The sequence below is a fragment of the Panthera pardus genome, unplaced genomic scaffold (assembly GCF_024362965.1).
Source record: "Panthera pardus isolate Hobbes unplaced genomic scaffold, ASM2436296v1 HiC_scaffold_21, whole genome shotgun sequence".
Taxonomy (NCBI): domain Eukaryota; kingdom Metazoa; phylum Chordata; class Mammalia; order Carnivora; family Felidae; genus Panthera; species Panthera pardus.
This window is the reverse complement of record NW_026526777.1, coordinates 46,463,144-46,487,736: the sequence shown is the minus strand read 5'-3', so window position 1 is coordinate 46,487,736 and position 24,593 is coordinate 46,463,144. Positions and strand designations below refer to the sequence as shown.

General features: G+C 36.3%; 1 protein-coding gene across 4 annotated transcripts in view; it reads right to left on the bottom strand.

Moving 5' to 3' along the window:
• Positions 1-24,593, bottom strand: part of HMCN1 (hemicentin 1) — a 495,740-nt gene that overhangs the window by 242,881 nt on the left and 228,266 nt on the right. For 3 of the 4 annotated variants that reach the window (XM_053909192.1, XM_019426820.2, XM_019426835.2), the window contains 3 exons: positions 5,724-5,865; positions 4,492-4,619; positions 2,159-2,272 (listed from right to left, as the gene is read on the bottom strand). In XM_053909192.1, the coding sequence (XP_053765167.1) occupies positions 2,159-2,272; positions 4,492-4,619; positions 5,724-5,865 (384 nt within the window). Of the gene's footprint in view, positions 1-2,158; positions 2,273-4,491; positions 4,620-5,716; positions 5,866-24,593 lie in introns of those variants that run through there. The other variant, XM_019426843.2, reaches the window with a different exon arrangement.

Here is a 24,593-nt window from a genome sequence, read left to right as displayed (position 1 = left end):
TGTACTTATGCAATTCCTTTTCTCTGATGGCCTGAATAGAATATGATTTATTAATTTATTAATTTATTAATGAATGGTAGGTGCCAGGGGTTTGGAGACAAAGGAAATGAGATATTCTTCAACAGGTATGAAGTTTCAATTATCCAAGAGGAGTAAGTTCTAGAGATCTACTGTGCAACAAAGTGCCCATAGTTAACCATGCTGTATCGCACACTTCAAAATTTGTTAAGAGGACAGATTCCATGTGTTCTTACAATCAATTAATCACTACCTATATTCAATCAGAATTGCTAGAAAAAGGGGTATGAAGAAAAAGTTATTCTTCTGGCTAAGGTAAGGACTCTTCTTCACCCCTTGGTTTCCATAAGGTAGGATTTCCCTAACCTCCCATTGTCTCATCCCTAGCAGAGGTGGAAAAGGAGAGCCCAGCTGCCTCTTCCCCCTTTCTTTCTGGAACCAGTCTGCATCAGAGTTTATCCTCTAATTTTGTTCTTGGTGATCCAGACTCTGCATATGCAATAAATGCTTGCCTGGTACAGATAGGACAGTAGGTTGGCCTATTTCTGGGGTTTATGCCTACTGTGCATACTGTTGATGAACACTGGAGGATGTCTTCTAATTTGGTCTGTCAGTGTTTAATGTCCACATTGTATCTCTGTTGTTTCATAACTGAGAGAAATGGAATAGATTTAACTGGGCCCATTGAACTCCAACATCTTTGATTTAGAAAGTTAAAAGGCAATCAATTCTAGAATCTTCCCTGTGGTCACTGCATGGCTCCCTAACTCCTCCTTACCTTCCAAGCCATTTATAGGACCCAGGTTAACATGAAGACTAAGTTTACTCAGAAAAGTAGCCTCAATTTGGGAAAATAAAAGACTTTCTGTGTGACTCTGCTATCTACAGGCAGAGAAGTCAGCAGGTCACATTGACTTTTAAAAAAGAGAACTACTGCTTCTATAACACATTTTTTTCTGGATTTATTTAATTATGATGTGACTTTGACACTGATTATCTATTTCATCTGTAATTCAAAGACTTAAGATTTTTAAATAACTAAAATTACAGCTTATGGTAACTGAAATAAACCTAATTAAGAAGCAAATCCAGAAACACTTTCTTATCAGAGAAAACATGAGGACAAAAAATCATTTAACATAGAAAACCATGAAAATAGCATTACCTCCTAGTTTTTCTGTTTTTGATTTGTATTATTTAAATGTGTTTGTTTTCTACATAAAGCCTTTCTTTTTCACCTCATGTTCCCCAAGAGTTTGAACCCGAGGTGAATTCATAATTTTGTGATTATGACATCAACCCGTTGCTATGGGAATGTCTGTGATTTAACAAACAGAATCACAACAATAGTTCTTTGTACTGTTTAGCATTTTTCATCTGAAGATTAAAAAGTATTTTGCAAACAGCATCTCAATAATCCTAGCAACCTCCCTGTTAGAGTGTTTGCGGGAATTTTTCTTTCTCATATATTGGAAGAACTGAGACAGAAACAGAAGCAGGACATTTTACACAGATATCTACTGTCAGCATCTGAGCCTGGACCAGGACCCGAGAGTATTCTTACTAAGACAAACAACACATTACTGTTATTTTATTATAGAATCACAAAGGTGTAATCTTTATGTTACGAATGTAGGGAGATAATTTCCATGCTTGATATAAGCATCTACTATGCATGATGATGCCCATCACACTGTCTTTCAACTACCTGTAAGCTTTAATGTTATGTCTTTTTTTGAGCACTTTATAGAAAGTGTCCTTGGGAATCTAGAAAACTTTCTAATAGTGACAGCTATTATCTCTAAGTGAATTGAAATCAGGAAAGCCATTTTAAACGTTAACAGAGTATTCTTGGACAATTTTCTACAGGAAACAATCCTAAACTAACAAAGAGAATGTTCAGCTGGATTAGCAAAGGCGAACTTTTCCTGCTTTGATTTTCACGGTCCTATAATCCACACCAGATGTCAAATCTTGAAATTTAGAGTTCAGAATTTTGAACTATTGTCTCTAGTGAGATCATAAACACATTTTATGGGGCTGCTAAGTCACACACCAAAACAAAATTTTAACAAATCATTTTTTTAAAAGAGAAAACAAAACCAAGTGAACCAGACATGAACATATTTAAGAAATGTACCTTTGAACCACTTAACTCGAGGTGGAGGAATACCAGAAGTTTTACATTCCATAACTGTTGTATCCCCAAGAGCAACCAAGAGCTCGCTCTGAACTACGATCAACTTCGGGGCTTCTGAAAAAAACAAACATGCAAATCGTCAACATCTGGCCCAGTGCCACGTGGACCTTGTTCATGATTACACTAAATGAACCAATTTAGCAAAATCTACCAGTATTTATGAGCTTGGTTATTTCAATGTTTATAAACAGAATGAAACTCTTATAATGCAAGTGTTCATAGATAGATGTGTGTGATGAAAAGATTATTTATTAAGGCCAAAAATATATATTAGGCAAAAATAATTCTGATAAAAGAGTACAAAAAATTAGGAAATTAATTGAAAGGTCTTTATGAAAAAAAAAGAGATATATAAGGAAAGACAAATCTTAGAAATCTGAACATCTTATAGAAATAGTAAGTAATACTGAAGGAACAGAGAGAAGAGTAATAGTAATAAAAATATCAAAAGAGCTACGATAAGGCTGACTTGGCTAAATTATGAGGATAATATAATTGTAGATGAATTTGTTGTAATATTTTCTATGTGATTTTAAGGATATTCATGTTTCACTACAGAGAGAGGGTTGTAGTCTAAGGGTAAATGTTCCATCTATAAAAAGTAGAGTCTCCATTCTCTTTTTGCCTTTGATGCTAAATACATACATTCTCTAAGTTTCTTTGCCTAATTCTTTAGAGTTCACTCATACATTTTTCTCTTAGCTGGGCATGTTAGGACTTTCTAATTTCAACTGAAGTAGTTTAAAAGAAATTGAATTAACTTCTCAAAGATCATGTTATCCCTCTCCTAGAAAGAAAGCTTTCAGTGAATTCATTCCACAATTCTCTAGTTTGGCTTTCAAAAATCATACACTGGTACAGAGCTTTCTCTTGTAACTTACCTTCCATAACACTTTCTTACTCATCACAAGGTACAGAGCAAAATGGTAGCCCAAAGCACCCCCTACCCTCTCCTATCTTCCTGTTTTTGCAAAGCTGTTTCCTCTGCCTGAAATGCCCTTTGCCACAACTCTTCTAATCCCACTTGTTCCTCCAGACTGAGCTTAAGTCCTGTGTCCTTTGAGAAATCTTTACAAATTCCCAGTCAGAATTAATCTTCCTCTCCACCAGTCCTCTGCTATAGTACTAGTCTGTCTGCTTTCTTCTATATCTCTATGTATAGCCATTCCCATTATGCAGGCTCTCAAAAAGTAAGGACTTCATAACATACATCTTTTATTTCACATTCCACAATTTTAGATACTCTGGGCAATTAATAAGGTGAATAAGTGGGTCAACTATTTTAGCTTCTTTGTGAATGAACTGAAATTTGTGTCTATGATTCAGAATCTATTTCAACCTGCTTTCTACAGTCCCACTGTCTCTTTCTTCTCCAATCTTCCAAACTTACCATGTGCCTTCCTCATTTCTATCAATGAAGACCACTTCTTTCTATGCTTTCAGCTTTGATATTTACAATACTTTTGCTACCTCCCTCATCTATACACACCAAATTACAATTCTTAATTTTTATTGTAGCTTTCTTACTCTCCACTGCCAGTTTCACTACCTTACCATAAATGGCAGGGTAGACTGCTAGCCATTAATTATTCACAATTACAAACTAACACTGAACATGTCATGTCCTTGTCCTTTATTTGTTTAAGAAAGACCAAATTAAAAGAAATACTGTATTCTGTTATATATTATTAGAGTATATGATTATATTAAAATATATTAGATTATATATTATATGTTATTATACATTTTATTATGGAATATTTATTATAATTATCACAAAATGCATCCTCAATAAATGCTTGAGTTTGGAGGGGAAAAACTGAAGATGCAAAGTGAAATAACAGCTAGACAGGATAAATGACAGAAATGTTATAAATATGTCATTACTATAGAAATACTATAAAGCTTTAAATATAAGTTAAAAATATAAAATGGAAGTTGAGGTAAGCTAGAAAGGATATAGAATTTATTAATATGTAAGCAAAATATTGCAAAGAACAGAAAAGCCATGGAAATACAGACTTTGTAGACAATCTGGGACTCTACCACAAGACGTAAGCCTCCTAGATTTCTACTGAATGATGAAGCTATCCACTCCCTGAACTTTTAACTTAAATGTTACAATATTTGCTTTAATGAATGTGTGAAATAAACAATCAATTATAAGACTGGTTATAACTGATTCCTAATATTAATTTTCAGGAAAGTACTTTTACATTGCTTGATATGATATGCATCCTATTTTAATTGCTTTTTAAACTGATTATACTTGCCAATATATCTAAGGGTAGAAGTCTGTTTGTCTGTTCCAGCTGCATTACTTGCCAGGCAACCATAAATCCCTGCATCTTTGGGAACTGCATTTTTGATAAATAAGGTACCTTCTGAGGTCATCCTATACCTATGGACAAAAGAAAATAAAATTGAAAATACCCTAGTAACAGTATGAAGAAACTATAGTACCTCCTTACAAATATTTTAGACTTATATTTTTGATGCTGTTTACAAAAACCATTAATGTCATCATTTTATAAGAAATATAGTAGACGTAGTAGTAATAATAATAACAATAATCATAATAGATGCCAGTATTCAGTACTTGCTATGTGCCAGAAAGTGCTCCAGAAGTTTTACGTTTATTAATGTTTTAAATCTTCACAATTACCCAGTGAGTTAGATACGATTATTATCTCTGTTTTACAGATGAGTAAAGGGAATATATAACTCACCCAAAGGCAGTTAGTAAATGGAAGAAGTGGAATTTGCAAACAGGCAATCACACTCTGTAAACTGCTATGCTAAATGATTCCTCACAATGAAAACCTGAGAGATACAATGCCTCCTGTCACACAGCAAGTCAGTGATGAGTCTAGAAATAGAATCTGGCTCATACCTAAGCCCTCCTCCTCAGACAAAACCCAGAGTAATGGAAGCTCAATAGCTGGAAGCTTCCTTGTTTCTGTTCCCCATGGTCATTGCACTCTGAGCGTGAGAAGATTCAATGTCTTTAAAAGGCATCCATCAGATAAAATATATCTCAATGCAGTATGGCAAAAGTGACTAGGAATTACAAAGAATGTCTGCACACATTTTAATTAGAGCTACTGTTCCATCCGTGAGATCTCCTTCTCTCCTATTAAATCCCATGACCATATCTTTAATAGATCAGTGGAAACTACATATTGCCCCCTAGAACATTTATTTTCCCCATTTCAATTATTCAAGGTAAGCCAAGGGTTATGGTGTCATGTTTCCAATGCAAAGTATCATGAAGCTCTTAGTCCTGGCCATTAAATTCAAGACTGCAGAACATCCAACTCTGTCAAGTCATCATTTATTATTTTATGGACATTTCCTGGCCTATTTAGAAAATCGAATGCTGTGGATTTTGGTCAAAGCTCCCTCAACTGTAGGGACTTAGTCACATTAGTTTCGTCTGGCTTTTGATTCATTCTAATTAATATTTCACTCAGTAAAAACAAAGAATGTGATACAAACCCAGTACCTGTGTGAACCCATGATAAACATATCATTAATGGTCCAGGTGATCTTTGGTTTGGGAAAACCTGTTGCAGAACACATGATGGAGACTTCAGATCCCCCTGTGAATGATTGATTCTTGGGCATCACAGTGACTTTGGGTGGTTCTGCAAATAGAAAGAAACATATATGGCGAAATGGCAACTTATCCTGATGTTAAGAGCTTCCTATCTTAGCAGATTTGTAGGCTTCTTACCACACCTTTATTTTTATTTGCACTTTCGAGACTTCGTTTATAAAAGTAACAACCAAGTTGTAGCAGGTATTTGGGAGATCTTCCCCAAAGTTGACAGGAGTTGCAGACTCTGCACCCTTGCTCTCTGTGGCCCAGGTTGCATGAGACTGGGGTTCTTGGTCCCTACAGAGCCCCTCTTCTCCCTGAAAGCCTGATGCTGTGGCTGGGACTCTGGAGCCTGCCACTACTCTGCAGTTCCAGGGCAGAGGGCCTTACTTCTGGCCATTTGTCCTGAGACCTTGCACCTCAGCCCAACCCTGTCAGGCCTACTGCTACTTCCAGATCCCACAGCATGAGAGTAGATGAGGCCTTGCCCTCAGAACTTGGGAAAGGTCCTGCTAACTCTCCTCTGGGGGACTTTAGGGACCTGGATTGGAGGCCAGTGACAGGAAGGGCCTGAATGAAAGCCATGGGAGCTGCAGGAGCAAGATACAGTGATATTTGGCAGCTGGAGCAGGCCAGGGAATTGGGAAGGGTCCCTCTGTCCACTCTCTCACCAGGTCCTGCCCCCCAGTCCTACTCTGCTCCATGGCCTTGCTTACTGGGCTGGCCTTGCAGTAACTCCATTCTCCTGGAGTGTCTTGAACATGTGGAAGAAGGTGGTCCTCATGGTCTAGGGGCAGATGTGGTCCATTCTCGTGAGGTGTCTTAGGTAAAAGAAAGTAGTCCTCATTGCCTGGGGACATCAGTCATGGTGAGGTCACTGGTGGGGATGGCATCTAATATCTCCACCTTGAATGTCCCTGAGATAAAGAGCTTCCTTTTAGGGTGCCTGGGTGGCTCAGTCGGTTAAGTGTCTGACTTCAGCTCAGGTCATGATCTCACGGTTTGTGAGTTTGAGCCCCGTGTCAGGCTCTATGCTATCAGCTCAGAGACTGGAGCCTGCTTCGGATTCTGTGTCTCCTTCTCTCTCTGCCCCTCCCCAACTTGTGCTCTGTCTCTCTGTCTCTCAAAAATAAATAAATGTAAAAAAAAATTAAGAGCTTCCTTTTGGGGTCACAGAAGGAGGAGAAGGTGGAGTATACCACAGAAATGATGGGCACGTAGACCTGAATTGCCAGGTAAAAGGCATCTTTCTTGAAAGATTGTCCTTCTGCATGTCCTCAGGGTGGATCCACATTCTGAGGTACTCTATGACCATGGGCTGGCCTATGTCAGACATCAGAGTCATGGTTTGTCCTGGAGCATTGCCAGTTGATGAAGATGTCCCCAAGACACATGATCAGGCCTATGGGCCCCATGAAGAGAATGCTTGCTTGGTGATCTACATGCAACACTTGTGGAGAGCCTCCAAGAGGCCTATCATGTTCAGGACACTCTGGTGGTTAAAAAATGATGACTCAGAGTTGGCCCACTTCCACCTTCTAGTGGCCCTCTATCTCAAAGTGAAGGGTTCTATATGTACTTGAAGAGCTGGACAAAGCAACTGATGATATTCATGTTCTCCACCATGTGACTGCTGTGGTGTAATAAGCAGATGACCCTGGCCATACTGGAGACCGCAAGGCAGAGCACACAGTACAAGGGGATCTTGGTTTAGAACTTGGCCATGTGGCTCAGCTGTATGAGCAGCAGCAGCAGCAGCAGCAGCAGCAGCAGCAGCAGCAGCAGCAGGAGGCTGGTGGTCAGCCACGGCAAGAGCTCCATGACCAGGGCATCACTGGGACCACTCACCTGCAGGAGTGCCCTGTGGACCCAATTGTGCTGGCCTTGAGCCCCCTCCTTGGACTCCAACCCAGAAAGAGCTCTTTATATGACCCCCATCAGAGGTCTAGCCCAATCTGTACAGGGAAGGGACCAAAGGAATTTTAAAGCAGAGGAAGTAAATACTCTTTGAGAGTAAAATGCCTTTGGTTCCAATGTCATGTTTCTGTACTCCAGTGTTTACCAGGTGGTCCCTTCCTACTTTGCTCCCACCAGCTGACCACTGGCTTCTGTCTGCTAAGTTGGAACTTCAGTATAAACCTATTCTCAGGAAAGGTCTCTACATAGTGCCTTTTGCCTTTTTCCATTTAGTGAACACAGGTTTGGAGCCACCACTTGTCCTGGCTGCTGCTCTTTATTTATTAGATTGTAATTTGTTGAGGTGAAGACCATCTCTTTCATATTATTCCATATTACATTGCTTTCTACAGTATTTAATATCCCTTTCATGCTATACAGTGACTTGTAAATAACAGGCATTTAAAACTGTTGAGGGAATACAGTCCCTTCCTAAATTGTAACTTGGCTCTGAGAATTTTTATGCCTGCCACTGCTCAAGGTCCTGCTATATTGATCATTTATCTCATGCCCATGGATTCACAGGACACAACTTAACAGGAAATAGCAATTATTCAAAGTTTCCATTGCATACATTCCACTTCTGCGGCAGAAAACAGACTTTTGAAAGTAAAGTAATGAATCAGGAAGTTATTGTCAAAAAGGATACAAAAATTCCCTGGGGTAACTGGAATGTTGATATATCTGGCCTAATCAATTCCACATTTTACATCTATATTACTACAGAATGCGAATTAATCTTCAAAGAAAGTACCATCAAAGAAATAATAATTTTCTTAGTGTAAATATTTCCCACTCAGTAAGATAAATGAAAATAAATTCACTTCCACAGTGTTTGAAATAGAAGTTATAGGTATTAACAAAAATAAATAAATTTAATAACATGTGGTTTTTGCACAATTATTATGTTCCAGGCTCTGTGCTAACCTGTAGGGAGACAATGATGAGCCAAACAGACATGGTGCCAACTTTTCAGTTAACTGCATTTTTAATATAAATGAGATAGAGAAATTCAATTAGTTAGATCTTTATATATTTATGATATATCTTTACTATAAGTTAGCCTGCAAATTGTGGCTTAATTTCACTAAGAAAAATTAGTCTGAGAAATCCTGATACATTTGAAGGAGATACAAGTGGTAACACTAGACCAGTAGGCTACACAACTGGATAAAACTAATTAGTGCCTAATTGCAAGCAGCTTACAATCACCCGCCTTTTTTTCCTGTTTACATTGTGTTCTTCAAATTATGATTGTCTTTGAAGTTAATGTTTAAAGGGTTTTTCCTGCCTGTGGAATTGGTTGATAGTCTTATTATTCCATGGATTCTTCTTGGTGAACATATGGCTACAGAAATACAGGAGGTCAAGGGCAGACTGCCCTTGGCCAGTAAGTTCAAGTTGTGATTCCATCTGGAATCCATCAATTCTGAAATGCCAGAGGACTACACATGCTGTGGGAGTGTTTCAGATAATCTTTAGGGGATGAGGGGAAAAAGGAACACTACTTTCTCTTTGGAATTTATTGAATACCCACATTTATTCAGTCCCACTTTCTGAAAATAAAATGTTTCTTATGCTTAGCTCATGTTGACCTAGGATTGCTGCAAAGATTCAGCAGCTCTTGGGATTTATGTCTAAACATGGTGCCTCCCGATAAAGTCTAACAGAATTGGCCTGGCATCTCTCCCAGCAAGAATTCCACTGGTAGGCTCTGTAGTTCAGGTATCAAAGTAAAAATAAATGTCAGTTACTCAAACCAGGATGCAGAGGTCTAAGAGGTCATTTCTCAAATAAAGCCTGGACATAGGGTGCTGCTCAGGGTCATGAAATCAGTCTGTGTGCATACATACAGATGGGATGACATCATCTCACAGAAGGTGAGAAATTTGCCATTGTCCTGGAAAGAATATTTCTGCTGACAATAAGAAAATCAGAAAGGAAATGAACAAACATGGAAGCAAAATTAGATTTCTGCCAAATAACAGTTGAATAAAGATGGTCAGAATGATTCAGCCTTCACTTGATTAGGTTAAATAAGGCTGTAATAGACCTCACTATAATTATTTCAACTGTTAGAATTTTTAATTTTCCAGAAAAACAGCTCCTCTTGTTTTAATAAAGTGGTTTTAATGGAGCAGAACAAGCTTAAAAGCCTTAGTTCAACTCTATCAAAGTCTAGAGTCAAATTTTAGGCTTTGGGGGGGAAGTAATCCATTCTTAGTTGGTTTTCAATCTTATTTCACCACCACAATAATCACCATTATCATCACCATTATCACCATCATCATCACCACCACCACCATCAACCATCAACATCATCACCATAAATAACAACTTGCTTTTCATTAGCCAAAACAATGGAAACATGGCGCTCTATTAGTATTAAGGCATTAATCCATTCTTTATATTTTAGTCATAAAAAAAGCAAAATAGATGAGTTTTTACAATTTCTCACCAGTGATTTAAAGAGATACACATAGATTATGATACTAAAAATAAAAAAATAAATACTGTTTTAAGACTTAGGTGTCTTAGCACACTCTAAATGGTAAGGCTAGCAAAATGAATTGAAAATAGCTATTTTTCTGCCTGCAAAGGCTGTGGAAGATAAAATCTTGCCTAACTCTTGCAAATCTCCAATGTCAACCTCACACTCTCAAGACATATTTCCTGTTGGTGGTCAGCTGGATCTGACTTGTTGCTGTTTTGCCTCTGATAGGACATTCTCAAAGAAAAGATCTAAAAGACTTTCTTTTCAAGGTGATTTAATTATCACCAATAAATTAATCAGATGATGGAAATGCTTTGAATTATCTAAGCAACAATTTAAAATATTTTCACCACTGGCATGTGTAGATTACCTGGGCAAATTTCTTTGTGTTTCATCCTTTCACACAACAAACATTTATTGAGTACCTATAATTTAGACACTTTATAACCACACAGAACTCACAGAATACTGGATACAAATCCAAATTATGTACAATGAGGTACTAAATCTCCTTCTGGTAGTCAGCTCTTCAAATAGGAAGGTTAGCAAAATTATTGAGTGCCTGTTACATGGTAGGTATCTAACTCTAGGCCTATCATTTATTTTCCACAATAACTCTATGAAGTGTCACAGCCATTCTACAGATAAAGCACCTAACAAGCCTCAACATGGTTAAGTAATCTACGTGTCTGGTCTATGCCTTAGTGGGGATAATAAGGCACAGTGTTATTGCAGATTAGTTAAATTAACATACATAAAACACTTAAAGCAATTGCTGGTGCACAGTAGGCACTATGTAATTTTTGCTATTATCAATATTCCATTATACAGTAAAGTATGACGGAGAGTGATCAAATAAGTGACATAGCATTTAAAATAGGTGTGTCTATATATATTATCTAGGCATTTACATATGAAACTTGATCACAATTCTCATGCTTGCATGTTCTATTTAGATCACAAATCCCACTAATAAATAATATGAAATATACCTTGTTTGATTCTTCTGAAATGTAACAAGTTCTAGATACTCAAAATTTGTTAGACATTTCAATAAAAATAGATAAATCTAGTTTTTCCACATTTTGCTGATTTAAAAAGACCCACGCTAATACCTACGTCACCTGGCACTTGTTAAAAAGGGGATGTGATGATGTAATGAGCATATGGTTATGATAATATCAATTTCATACTGAGTGAAGTAATTCTGGTCATTAGGGTTTAACTTCATCCATCATCTTGAGAAATATTTCCTTTTTTTACTGCAACATTCTCTCTGGTGACGTGAACTAATTAGTGACAGACATCCACCCTTTCCTGACACCATAGAAAAAAAATTAATACTTCTAATGTTCATACAGACATAACATGGCAAAAAAAAAGGAAGCCTTGTCTGGCCCTTTGACTTCCATGTGGCAGCATGTGATTATGGAAGAAACGTCAGCTCTCCATGGAATATACTCAACAATTTAACCAGGATTCCCTTGTTCATTGTCAGCTTTAAAAATCCTCCTCATAAAGGAGCAACTAATAAAATCAGTAGACTTATTTCTTGTCCCCAGAGAAACAGGATGATAGTGTGTTTTAAACAAAACTTTAAATTCATACTGTGTAATACATACCACACCATTTATTCTAACTTTCACTCCTCAGCCTGTTCAGTACAAGCATTTGGAAATATAGCAGCCACTGTCACCTTAAAATGGATAAACTGCTTTAGCCTCTTTCAAAAAATTTTGCCAAACTTACTCACATGATATAATTTTTAATTATGGTAAACTAAACAATACTTAAAAAAATCTTTATAAATTTTTCATAAGATAACTATCAGACTTTGTTACAAAATAGGTTTTAAATGTAAGCAGTGATTTGCTGGCATGTGCTGGGAGGGGAAAAGAAAGTACTTATGTAATGAAATCGAACATTGTTGATGTGACCCAGATAAGCCATTGAAATTCACATGGAAACATGAAAGATAAAGTTAGTGACCCAAATCTTCCCTATAGTCTGTTACTATTACTTTGAGGTCCATTCAGCAATTAAGGAACACACACCTATTGGGTGCAATTGTGTTTTTCTCTTTGTGCAGGGAGCTGTGGTTAAAAGGCGGAGGGGGGGGGGGCAGTAAAAAAGTACCTCAGTACATATAATATGATTGGGGAAAAATGATGGTAATTAAGTACAAAATTGTGTGTCACAAAAAGAAAGAAAGAAAGAGAAAGAAAGCAAAAAGTTCTACAGAAGCCTGACTATTCAGAAAGATGGTTTAGTTGATGGCCATACCACCTGAATCTCCTCTGATCTTAGAAGCTAAGCAGGGTCATGCCTGGTTAGTAGTTGGATGGGAGAAAGAAGGTGGTTTATGAGAGGAAGTTCACATCAAAGGTAGGATTTAGATAGGAAACATTAAAGTCAAAATAGCTCTTTGAGCTAGGTCATAGAATCTGAGTGAGAACCATGTAATCTGGAGGTAGTCGGGATGCTTCTGTGACTCAAGCAATGGGCGTGGAATTGGGCAAATCGTGGAAAGATAGAAGTAACAGAGCAGAGGTAGAGCCAAAGCAGCAGAAAACAGGAATCCACTGAAAGTATAATGGACATGGAGCCTGGTAGAGGAAACATTCACTGGCCACCAGAAAATCAGTTCTGGAGACTGAAGATGAAGACAGGCGTAGTACCTAGCCACCCTTTGGAGAAATTCGATACCAAGAAAATTCAAAACTCCTACAGACACTACAAACTGTCTGCCTGATACTGCTCTAAGAGATAACATTTAGCAGCATGAGTAATATTTCATGGCAGAAAATAATCTGATAGTTTCTCTACTTTGAATTCATAATTAGAGGTGAAGTTTTAAGAACAAATTCAAATATTTAGTTACCCATGTTAAAGAAACAGGCATAAAGGAAAAGACATAAGAATATCTGATTCATTTAAAGTGAATAGTATCCATATATTGAAACATTTTTCTTTTTTTTTCTCCATACATTGTTTTAGGAGAATAAAGGTTGAAGATAAAATGTTAAAAGTATTATGGAAGATGGGATGCCTGAGGGAGCTCAGTCATTTAAGCATCCCACTTAGGCTCAGGTCATGATCTAGCTGCTAATGTTTGAGCCCCGCCATCCGGCTCTGTGCTGACAGTTCAGAGCCTGGAGCCTGCTTCAGATTCTGTCTCCCTCTCTCTCTCTGCCCCTCCCCCTCTCGCACTCTGTCTCTCTGTCTCTGTCTCTGTCTCTCTCTCTCTCTCTCTCTCTCTGTCTCTCTCTCTCAAAAATAAATAAACATAAAAAAATTAAAAGTATTATGGAAGAGTCAGTGTGTGGAGGGCTAACGATTGTCAATTTTATTCTGAGGTAATTAGGAAACCACAAAAAGGTTCTGAATGCATGGGCATTTAAGGGAGGGGCACCTGAGTGGCTCAGTCTGTTGAGCATCCCACCTTACTCAGTTCATGATCTCACAGTTCGTGGGTTCAAGCACCACAGTTCATGGGTTCAAGAACCCTTGAACCCAGTTCGTGGGTTCAAGGTTCTGTGCTAACAGCTGGAAGCCTGGAGCCTGCTTTGAATTCTGTGTTTCCCTCTCTCTCTGCCCCTCCCCTGTTCGTGCTCTGTCTCTTTCCCTCTCAAAAATAAACATTAAAAAAAATTTTAAAGCAATCTTGGGGAAAATCCACCTAATTATACTATGAATTAAAGTGAGGGAACAAAATTTGAAGGAAGTCCAAGAAAAGAGGATTTTAGTAGTTTAGGTTTGTGACATCCAAAGGGGATGACATGCAAAGTTACCAGGGAAATAAGGAAGGGAGTGATTTGAGAGACACTGACAAACTGAACTAACTATGCGTAGGGAAAGTGGGAAGCACCTGGGCCTAAACATATCATTATACCTGGGATAATTCCATCTGAACTCTAAATTTCACATTAGCTCATTCACACTGATCCCTATTAGCATTGCCAAGCATCCACTGATTCCAGCATTGGCCCACAGAAAATATGTCCCAATACATCCATAAATAAAAAGAGAATTGGAAATTCAATTTTAAAAATTGATACACTGTGTTTGTGTGGTCTGAGGAAGGAGCACACAAAGTGAAAGCGAGAAAGAGGAGGGCATGATTCCTTGAAATAGATCCCAAGTGCCCGGACTCCTGGTCTAGTGCTTTCATTACTCCAGGAAGCAATGAGATTCACAGAATCAGGCAAGAAAGGATTTTTATCTCAGCAACTTTCAGTTTAAGAAGCAGGGTTATAAAGTTCTAGAAGCTTTCCTTAGCCTCCTCCAAAGGGTATGTGTCCAAAAGTCACCTAGTGAAGCAACCAATTGTAAATTGTTGTTTAAAAAGGCATTGAATTACATTTTGGTAAAAAAAAAAAAATGTATTTTCAGGGCTGTCAATTAATCCCTGTGATGGAAGATTTCCAAGCTTTTAAGTGTTCCTAGTGATAATTTCATGTACTGAGGAATTAAGACTCTGATGAGAAGATACTCCATTAAGTAGTTTTCAGTATTAAGTTTCTGTTTTTTACTTGAGTTCTCACAATAAAATCTAAATAAATATCCTTATTTTGGAGATAGTTAAAAACCTACATTCAGCCTAACCACTTAATTGATTCGTATATTTGAAAACATAATAGAACATATTTATAACTGCTCCCCAAATACTTTTCTTCATTGTGGATGATACGTTGAATGATCTAACATCAAGCAATGCTAGATGAGAAATTGGAAAATAATTAGTATTTAATTACTGAACGTAATTTCTATTGAATTGTACAGACTGTAAAATGTATTTTACAGAGTCTCTGACTCTTCTAAATATCTGTGTTTCCTGTTGAAAAAGCTAACTTCAAAAAGTTACATAATGACTGTCATTGAGCCTGCTGAGAATTGTAATTAGTAGTTATGTCCTATCCCAACAGATGTGTACCTAGTGATTTAGCTCAATCAGTGTATTTAAAACATACTGACATTGTTTGAAAATGCATTACTTCCGCTTCTGATTAGGGAGGTAACTCCAGCTAGTTCTAGTGGTAACCAACTTTTAAGTATGAAGCTTGCACAATGAGTAACAGAATTTCACTAAGAGTGATTTACAATAGACAGATGTGCTTGTTCATTTAAATTTTCCTTAATTTTCAAATGAGTAGAAATGTTAATGGAATACATTTTCACATCTTTTAAGTTTTTCCATGCCTACTAGAAAGTTCCCATAAAAATGGCCAGGGATTCCTTCCAAAGAGCGAGAGCACAGGATGAAAACTAAAAGCCAACGAATCAGCCAAACAAAAACAGAAATCAACTGCCTGAACAAAGAGGCAAAGGCCACTGAAATCCCAAAGATAATGGAATCAAGTGCATATTTCCAAACGATATCTCATCAATGTAAATATGAAGACCTGGCTATAACTTTTCCAAAATGGCAGAATTATTCCTGAATGGCAATAATTCCAATGAATTATGAGAGTCCTTAATATACACAGCAGCTGCAATAAATTTCCAAAGACTTCTGCTCTTGCTATTTCTGCTTTTCTTTTTTCTCTGGAAAATACTACAGTTATGCTATCCAAATCGGTAGCCACTAGCCAAATGTCTATTTAAATTCACATTTAAATTATCTAAAACTAGATCAAATTTCAGAACAAGTTCCTTAAGGAGCATTAGCCATATTTCAAATGCTCAAGTGCCACATACAGTTAGTAGCTACCACACAGAGCATCACAGATATACTTCTATCATTGTAGAAAGTTCTATTAGTGCTGGACTAGAGAGAAGGTCTGTTAAATCTGAGAGGTCATTTATTCATTGATTTACCAGTAGGTGGTGCATTAGCAATAAAACACATAGGCAAGGACTAAATCTTGACAGTTATAGCTGGATTTGCAAAAAATCCCATACCCAAACACCAATATGGTTAGGAAATACAGTTAATAAGAGAAGGGCAATAATTTCAGAGATAGGCAGTGATAAATTTAGGCTAAATTCTATTTAGTAAAAAAATACTAATGGCAAAACACATGAAGATTTATTAAAAATTTACAATTTTTATTTCCCAATGTAAAATATAAGGATATATATATGTAGCAAATGTTTGCTCCTTTGGTATCTATTTGAATTCCTAGTATAAAATTCCTCATATAAAATTATACTAATTCCTAGTATAAAATTATTTATGCATTAACATTGTTTCCATATAATACTATATTTTTTCTTTCCTTAACATTTCAGGAGCTTCTTTGGGTGATTAGTCAAAACAGATTAAGACAATAAATATGATTGATAAGAAGGTTAGAATTTTTAAAGTCTATTCTTTCTTACTTAGAAAATCTTCAATTAAATGATGACCAGCATTGACTATTGCATTACCTTTTCTTTACTGGGCTCTCTTTATAACAATTTTCCAAAATCACAGAATTTCCAAATAGAAGAAAGTCCATTCTCATTTGACTTGGGGAAAAAAGGGTCAATCATAATTAGCATTATTACTTCATAGCATAGTAGAAAAATACTATTAAAGCTTTACATATATGTACATGTATCTTCTGATCCAGACACAATTATGGCAAGGATATCTTTTGACTATCAAAAGTTGACAATGTAATATTATTCAGTGCTAAAAAGAAATGAGCTATCAAGCTATGAAAAAGACATGGAGGAACCTTAAATGCATATTACTAAGTGAAACAAGCTGATCTGAAAAGGATACGTACTGTATGTGTCAAACTGTAAGACATTTTTGAAAAGGCCAAACTATGGAGACAATAAAAAGATAAGTGGTTTTCTAGTGGTTGGGAGGGTGAAAAGGAGAGATGAATAGAGCACAGAGGTTTTTAACAGCAGTGCCAATAAACACTCTGCATGGTACTATAATGATGGATAAATACCATTATAAATTGGTCCAGACCCACGGAATGTACAATGTCAAGAGTAAACCCTAATGTAAACTACAGACTCTGGGTGATTATGAAGTGTCAGTGCAAGTTCATCAATCCTAACAAATGTACCACTCTGGTGGGGGATGGTGATAATGGCAGAGGGCAGAGAGTATATGAACCATCTCTGTAACTTCCTCTCAGTTTTGCTGTGAACCTAAAACTACTCTAAAATAATAGGGTTTTTTTTTTTTTTCAAAAAAAGGGTTATGGTACTCAAAAAAGGATAATTTTATAAAGTATGCAACACTTATAGGATCAAAAGTACATAAAAGTAGATCTACATAGCACTTCTAGCAGAAAGACTTAAAAATCTGGCAGTTACTTTATGTTGCTAGACAAATTCATTTGTTACCTTCGTTATCTTATCAGGGAAGTGACCCACAATGTGATTGCAAAAACACTTAGCCTTGCAGTCCAATCTGAGGTTCAGAACCTCCCATCCTTCCAGTTGTCACTTCCTGACTCCCACACTCTCCTTCCCCAACTTCATCATGACCCAAACTCCTCTGACTCTTTGATTTATTCCAATCTATCAGACGATGCCTTTAACCTTCTCTTCTTTCTTTATGCAGCCTAAACTCCACAGAGCTATCACTGCAACCACTTTTTCTCCCCCAGGTACCTTGTTTTTATTGTTTGCTGAGCCAACATCACAAAGTCACAAACCTGAATGATTTTTCCACTTGTATATGAAAAGGATCCTGAAAACGGCAGGAAAAAGAAAATCACACCATCCTAGGTACAGATCTCCCTCTTCAGCTGGACCCTCTACTCTCAGCATGCCCACACTGCTGTGTCTTCATTCTTCTGTGACTTTACACATGTAATTTTCTCCATCTAGAAAGGCTTTCCTGATTTCTACCTGGGTAATGCTGACTTATATTCCAGTGGATACCTCAGGTACCATCTCCTGTGTGAAGCCTTTCTCAACATTCACTCATCACTAAGAATTAAAGACTCCTAGGTATAATACCCTGGTGAAATTCTTACCACACTGTGTTATAAATACTCATTTAATTTACTTATTCCCTTTCTTATATTATAAACTTATTGAGGGGAAGGATGCTGTTCTATCTTCATTTATACCCTCAGCAAAGAGCACAATATCTGACACTTAAAGTTTTGGTGAATACATGAAGGAAGGAAGGAAGGAAGGAAGGAAGGAAGGAAGGAAGGAAGGAAGGAAGGAAGGAATAATGAATATATAAACAAATAAGACACCAGCCCTGATCTTTGGCAGACCTGTGTTTTTAGTCAAGACACTTCATGTGTTTCAGTATTTGTTTTAGTACTATGAAAAAGTATACTGATAACAGTATTATTCAGATAGTGCTGTAGGAAACAGCATAAATGAAGATTCTATCATTTATCATTTAAATATCATTTAAAATGATTATCAGTTTAGCACTATCAATAACCAAATGCTCCTAATGTATACCTTTCTGCAGATCCAGCAATAAGTACTAAGAATTAATTCAACTTTTATTCATAATAGTCAAATATCATATCCCTTTCCTCATAAATAAAAATAGTAAGTTACTATGTTTTTTCCTGTATTACAAATATCTAATCTGTAGGAACAGAATTTATTTTTAATTGGATAATGAATTTATAAAATAATAAACATTAATCAATGTTCAGAAAGAATATAACTCAAATAATTTTTTAGTACATCTTATGATGGAAATATTTTTCAGACTTGCCTTACCTAAACACTCTATTCTGTTTTTTTTTTAATTCCCCAATTAACATTTATTAACCACTCTCCACATCCCAGGCACTGTACTAAATGAATATACTCTAGCTCATTTTCTTTACTGTCCAATACCATCTAACATTATCCTAACATTTTTCTTCACGGTCTCTGGGCCCCTGAAAAATTTCTCTTGGACTAAAAGATAAATAAAAATTTTAAAAAAAGGAAATATGAACTCTACTTCTCATTCAGACTTCCCACAGACAGGATGCAACACTATGCACTAAATATTGTGTCAGGCACTAAAGACACCAAACTGAAGAAAATTGGACCCTGCCATCATGGAACTTACGGTTTAATCGTCTTACATTCTCTCTGTGTGCTTGTTTTGGAGCATATTTATGGTTGTTTCTCTCCCCTGACCTGCTCCTTAGCTACTCTACCAGAACTTGGGTCAAAAGATTTACCAAACTGTTGTGATCTACCTGGCCTACTGTATAAGGCACCAGAGAAGGAAGGAGCAACGGAGGGATAGGGAATTAAAATCAAGCAGTGATTTCTCTAAATCATCGTTACACACAATGCTGGAGATTTCCAGAGATTCTTAACCTATGCCACAGAAACCTGAGGACATCTGTAACTTTCCTATTGAAAAAATTTAGGGGGTACATGGGTAGCTTAGTTGGTTAAGCATCCCACTCTTGATCTCAGCTCAGGTGTTGATCTCAGGGTAATGAGTTTAAGCCCCATGTGGGGCTCCACATTGAGCATGGAGCCTACTTTTAAAAAAATTCACTGCTCTCACTTTTCTGTCCATACCCAAGAACCATTTATTTATATTATCTTTTTACACTTTCCTCTACCTGCCGGAACTTAAGGCCTGCTAATAGCCTGTGTAGGCATTTCTGTATTCAATGCAGAACAATGGAAAGACCCAGTTCAGATCTGGGCTGTGTCACTTGCTGGCTTTGTAACCTAGGGCAAGCCACTAGGGATTACATAACCCCATCCTAAGTCAAGGAAGATGTATAATTTTATTGAGTAGAATTGCATTTTGTTATAAACAGAAGCTTGCCTGAAACCATGGAGTCATTAGAATACATTCATCAGGGGCGCCTGGGTGGCGCAGTCGGTTAAGCATCCGACTTCAGCCAGGTCACGATCTCGCGGTCTGTGAGTTTGAGCCCTGCGTCAGGCTCTGGGCTGATGGCTCGGAGCCTGGAGCCTGTTTCCGATTCTGTGTCTCCCTCTCTCTCTGCCCCTCCCCCGTTCATGCTCTGTCTCTCTCTGTCCCAAAAATAAATAAAAAACGTTGAAAAAAAAATTACAAAAAAAAAAAAAGAATACATTCATCAGATAAAGAAAGTGAACATTAAACTTTTCTCTTCATAAAGTTTACAGTCACCATAGAAAGAACCAGGAAAGCAAATATTTCTATGGGAAACTGCATTTTCCTTGGATATCAGTGCAGTGAATATCTGAATCAAAACTTCACTAGATTATTTTCCTTCAAACCTAAAGGCCTCCAACTTACTCCTTATTAGATCCATAGTACAGAAGGCAACAAAAGCCAGTATCTTAACAGAGCATGTTATTCATTTGTGCTGATTCATACTGGGACATCAAACAACCAAGGAAATGAATACAATTAACTTTTGACAGCAAGTAATGATTTGAGGTTTTCATTTTAAGTGTGTGGTTTCATCTTATCTAAATGAAATCCACAAAGATGCACTAGTATTTAAAACATACATATACATGTCTCAGATCAACTTCCAACAACAGAAGGCTTAACTAGCAAGACTTTAGTGTATCAAAATGTCTAAGAAAAGAGAAAAGCAAATAAAAAGCAGTTTTCATCATTCAATCATGGATATCGCATTCTATAAATCACAATTTATTTCTGTGAAAATCTTGCAAAGGGAAAAATTGAAGAGATTGTCATGGCTCTGTTACTGGGTTATTCAGTATAAGAAAACCTAACTTATCAACTGAAATTCTGCATTTATTCTTTTTGCTTGACCTTACTTTGTTGCAGAAAGGATTTAAAATGCTTATTCTATAATATAGTCCTAAAAAATTCCAGATCCTTAAGCTTTCAAGTATGAATTTTTGTACTGATAAAAGTTCTAATCTGACACTTTTGAGAGGCACTATTTCTTAATTTATTTTCTTATTTATTCCTTATTTTTACATTGCCTCTTATTAACTTTCTTAATTATACCTTAATTATTTTAAATATAAAAGTGATAACACAAATTTATGGAATATTTAGCAAAGAAAGAAAACACATTACCCATACATAATTCAATCTCCCAATAAAATTAATATGAGCACTTTCAAAAAAATTTAAAGCCTATTTACACAAAGTTTTTAAATAATGCATTCCTATTAAACACTTTTTTTTAAGTACATAAAAGTATAAATAAGAAGGTCACTTATAGTTCCACTGTCCCCAAACAAGCAATGGTCAATCTCATATTCACATTTTTGTCTATATCAATCTAACTGGGTTTCCCCCTGACCCTTCCCCATCATAACTGTGGGTGGCTTCAATTTGTTTGTTTATATGTTTGACTAGCCGGATTTCTGAGTCTTATAAGCCCTGCTTGAGGAAATCCCCTTTTGGAAGAATTTCCTGTATCTAATTATACCATTTTCCCCACAGTGAGGAATTCTCATAATGAAGGAAGCATATCAACCTATTCACATTCTCTCATGCTCATTATGTGACTGATTCAAACAACCACAGTTTCTACGATCAGTGTTTCTTCTCAAGGCTCTTCTGGTAGAATGATAATGAGCCTAATGTCACTAAGGGAAATGAGAATGATGGAAAAGAGCCACTAGGACACTTGCTTCTGCCAAGGCTGGACTCAAAATTCCACGATACTGCCAAAACTGAGGTCTTTGAAGTGTCCATGGTCTAAGGAAGAGTTAAAGTCCCACTGGGAACATTGGAATGGCTTATTCTAGGATGGGGAAAAGAATAATCTGATTTTATCTGCTTTTCTGCTTCTCCCTTAGAGAGTAAAGAATATCTTCCCAAATGAGAGAACATATTCAGACCCTAAGAACCAAACTATGACAAACAGTCATTGCAATTATTTTCTAGCCTTTAGCACATCTGAGAAGTCTGACACCAGTCTGATTTTATCCCTCCATTTACAACATATTGGGTCAGTCTGAATGTATGCTTGTGGAGTTTTTTCCCTTGTACTAATAATTTCAAATTTCAGCCAGGATGTGTCTAGATGAAATTCTCTCTTCATTGACCTCGCTTGATTTGCTTACCCAGGACAATTTTTTTTTCTTCTCTAGCATAATTTTCTTCAATTATATCTTTTTCTATTTCTTTAGTGTCACTTGTCTTTGTTATATAAATATATATGCTATATACCTACATAGCTTTAAGTTCCAAGTTCCAGTCTCTGTTTTTTATTTCTACTTGAAAAACAACAACATATTACTCACTCATAGTTTTTTTCCTCAACATTCTGAAAGAACTTCTCAAGTTTGTGCACCACATCCCTGATTTTATTTTTATGTAGTGTAAATTCTGTTTTTTAGTGCCTCTGATTCAAATTTGCATTATAATATTGCATTTTAACATCAAATCCTTTCTTATTTCTTCCATCACACTTGTTGTTGATCTTTCACATCAGGTACTTCTTCTTCTATCATTCTATACTACTGCTCAAAGGAGGATAGGTCTTTTATAAAGACATTGGTGACACTAAACATTTTTTTCCCAGTCTCTAGAATGAACTGCTTTCAAAAGCATCCATTTCTTTCAAGGCTATCCCCCCTTGTTGTGTTCCTCAGTATTTTTTCCTTAGGTCCAGTGCTTTATTTTTTTTCCTTTTTTGTTTCGATAATTTTCTGTTTATTCACACTCAAATCAGGTGACATCAAATCCAGACCCAGTGTCTGTCAACAAAGTGTTTTTTTTGGGGGTGGGATGTATTGATGTTTATTTAGGCATTAAAAATATCATCCTGTACAAAAATCACTTAAAAATCACTTAAAAGACATCAAAACAGGAAGGGAGGGCTGTGTTGCAACTTATCCTAGAAAAATAGCAGAAAATGGTATACATTAAGATATTGAGATCACATTTTATAAGCAATACCAAATATCCCAAAAGTAGTTTCCATACATTTAATGTAAGTGCTAATTTTGGTAGATTATTTTATTACCAAAACACACAACTATTTCTACCTAAGATACACATCAAATACTTAAAAATAGTGTATAACTCTTTTTTACATAGAGGAAAGCTGAAAATAATATTGCCCAGTGATGATGCCTCACACTGCTACAAACTTCTTATTTTTCTGAATAGTGTATCCAAATTATATTAGTAGCAGTATAAAAATAGGTAATTTTTCTTGCCAGATCATACTCTAATTATCTTCTATAATATATAAATAATATTCTTTGTAAAAGTTAAGGTAATGATTTGCCATTTGTATCAATAAGACAGAAATATAATGACCAAAGTGTCAGAATAGTGTGTACACATTCAGGTATTTCAGTTCCAAAGAGTTTTGGAAAGTGTTTGGATGGACCTAGCTTATTTGGCTACTGTTGTTCTAGTTGAACTGCCTTTGCAGTTCAGACTAACTAACTGAGTTAGTCTGATGTCTAACTAACTAACTGAGTTAGTCTGATGTGCACAGCTCCTTGCCCGATTCTCATCTATGATGCTTTCCTGGCTGAGACTGGGATGCTGCCCTCTGCTACCATCTGTCTCTAAAATTGCTAGTTGACACCCCTATCAATGTTTCTCATTTCCAAATATTTTCATTTGGAGAGAAACATATATCCTAGGTTACAGTTCTCTACGAGAGTCCAGGTTGCTTGTCTACTTCCAGTTCTACTGTTTTCCTTACTGGATGGTTATCGCTATCAATATGTGTGAGGCAATACCATTATGGCTTCCTAAAGAGTAACATTCTCTTTTTCAGAAAGTATGAAACAGAAGGACAAAGATGCATCCACTCAGCTTTCATGTGAACATAAAAAAGATGCACCATTGATTGAGATTTTCATTATACTGACCTTAAAATATAATGATTACATATGCATACTTACATATACATATGTATATAAATAAAAATCTTTATTACATATATTTATAAATATATATTTATTATAAATAAATATTTATTATGTATGTGTGTGTATATATATGTCTGTGTGATATATATATATATATATATATATATATATATATATATACTGTGTATACACACACACACACACACACACACACACACACACACACACACATATATATAAAATTCATCCCCAAATTTTTACTACTGTTAATTGCCACTGGGTTTTGGTATTCTTTAGTTTTGTCTTTTTGAGGTCCTTATTGATATTTTACTGTTACATGAGGAGAGATTGCTGCAGCCACAGATATGCGATTTTAAACCAGAAAATTTGTGCCTGGGACAATTCTTTATCCATGGAAGTTTGAGAATCACTGGTGTAATCAACTAAATAGGATGCTAATACATTGAAAAGTTAACCTGAGGAAACTAGGAAGGTTCTGATTTTAGTTTACAATCCTATTCTAAGGGACTTCAAGTGAAGAACCAAGATCAAATTTTCCAAAGTCCATTAGCGTTTTGGTCTATCTGAAACAATCAGTTTAGTAAAGAACAGTTTCAAAATTCTGG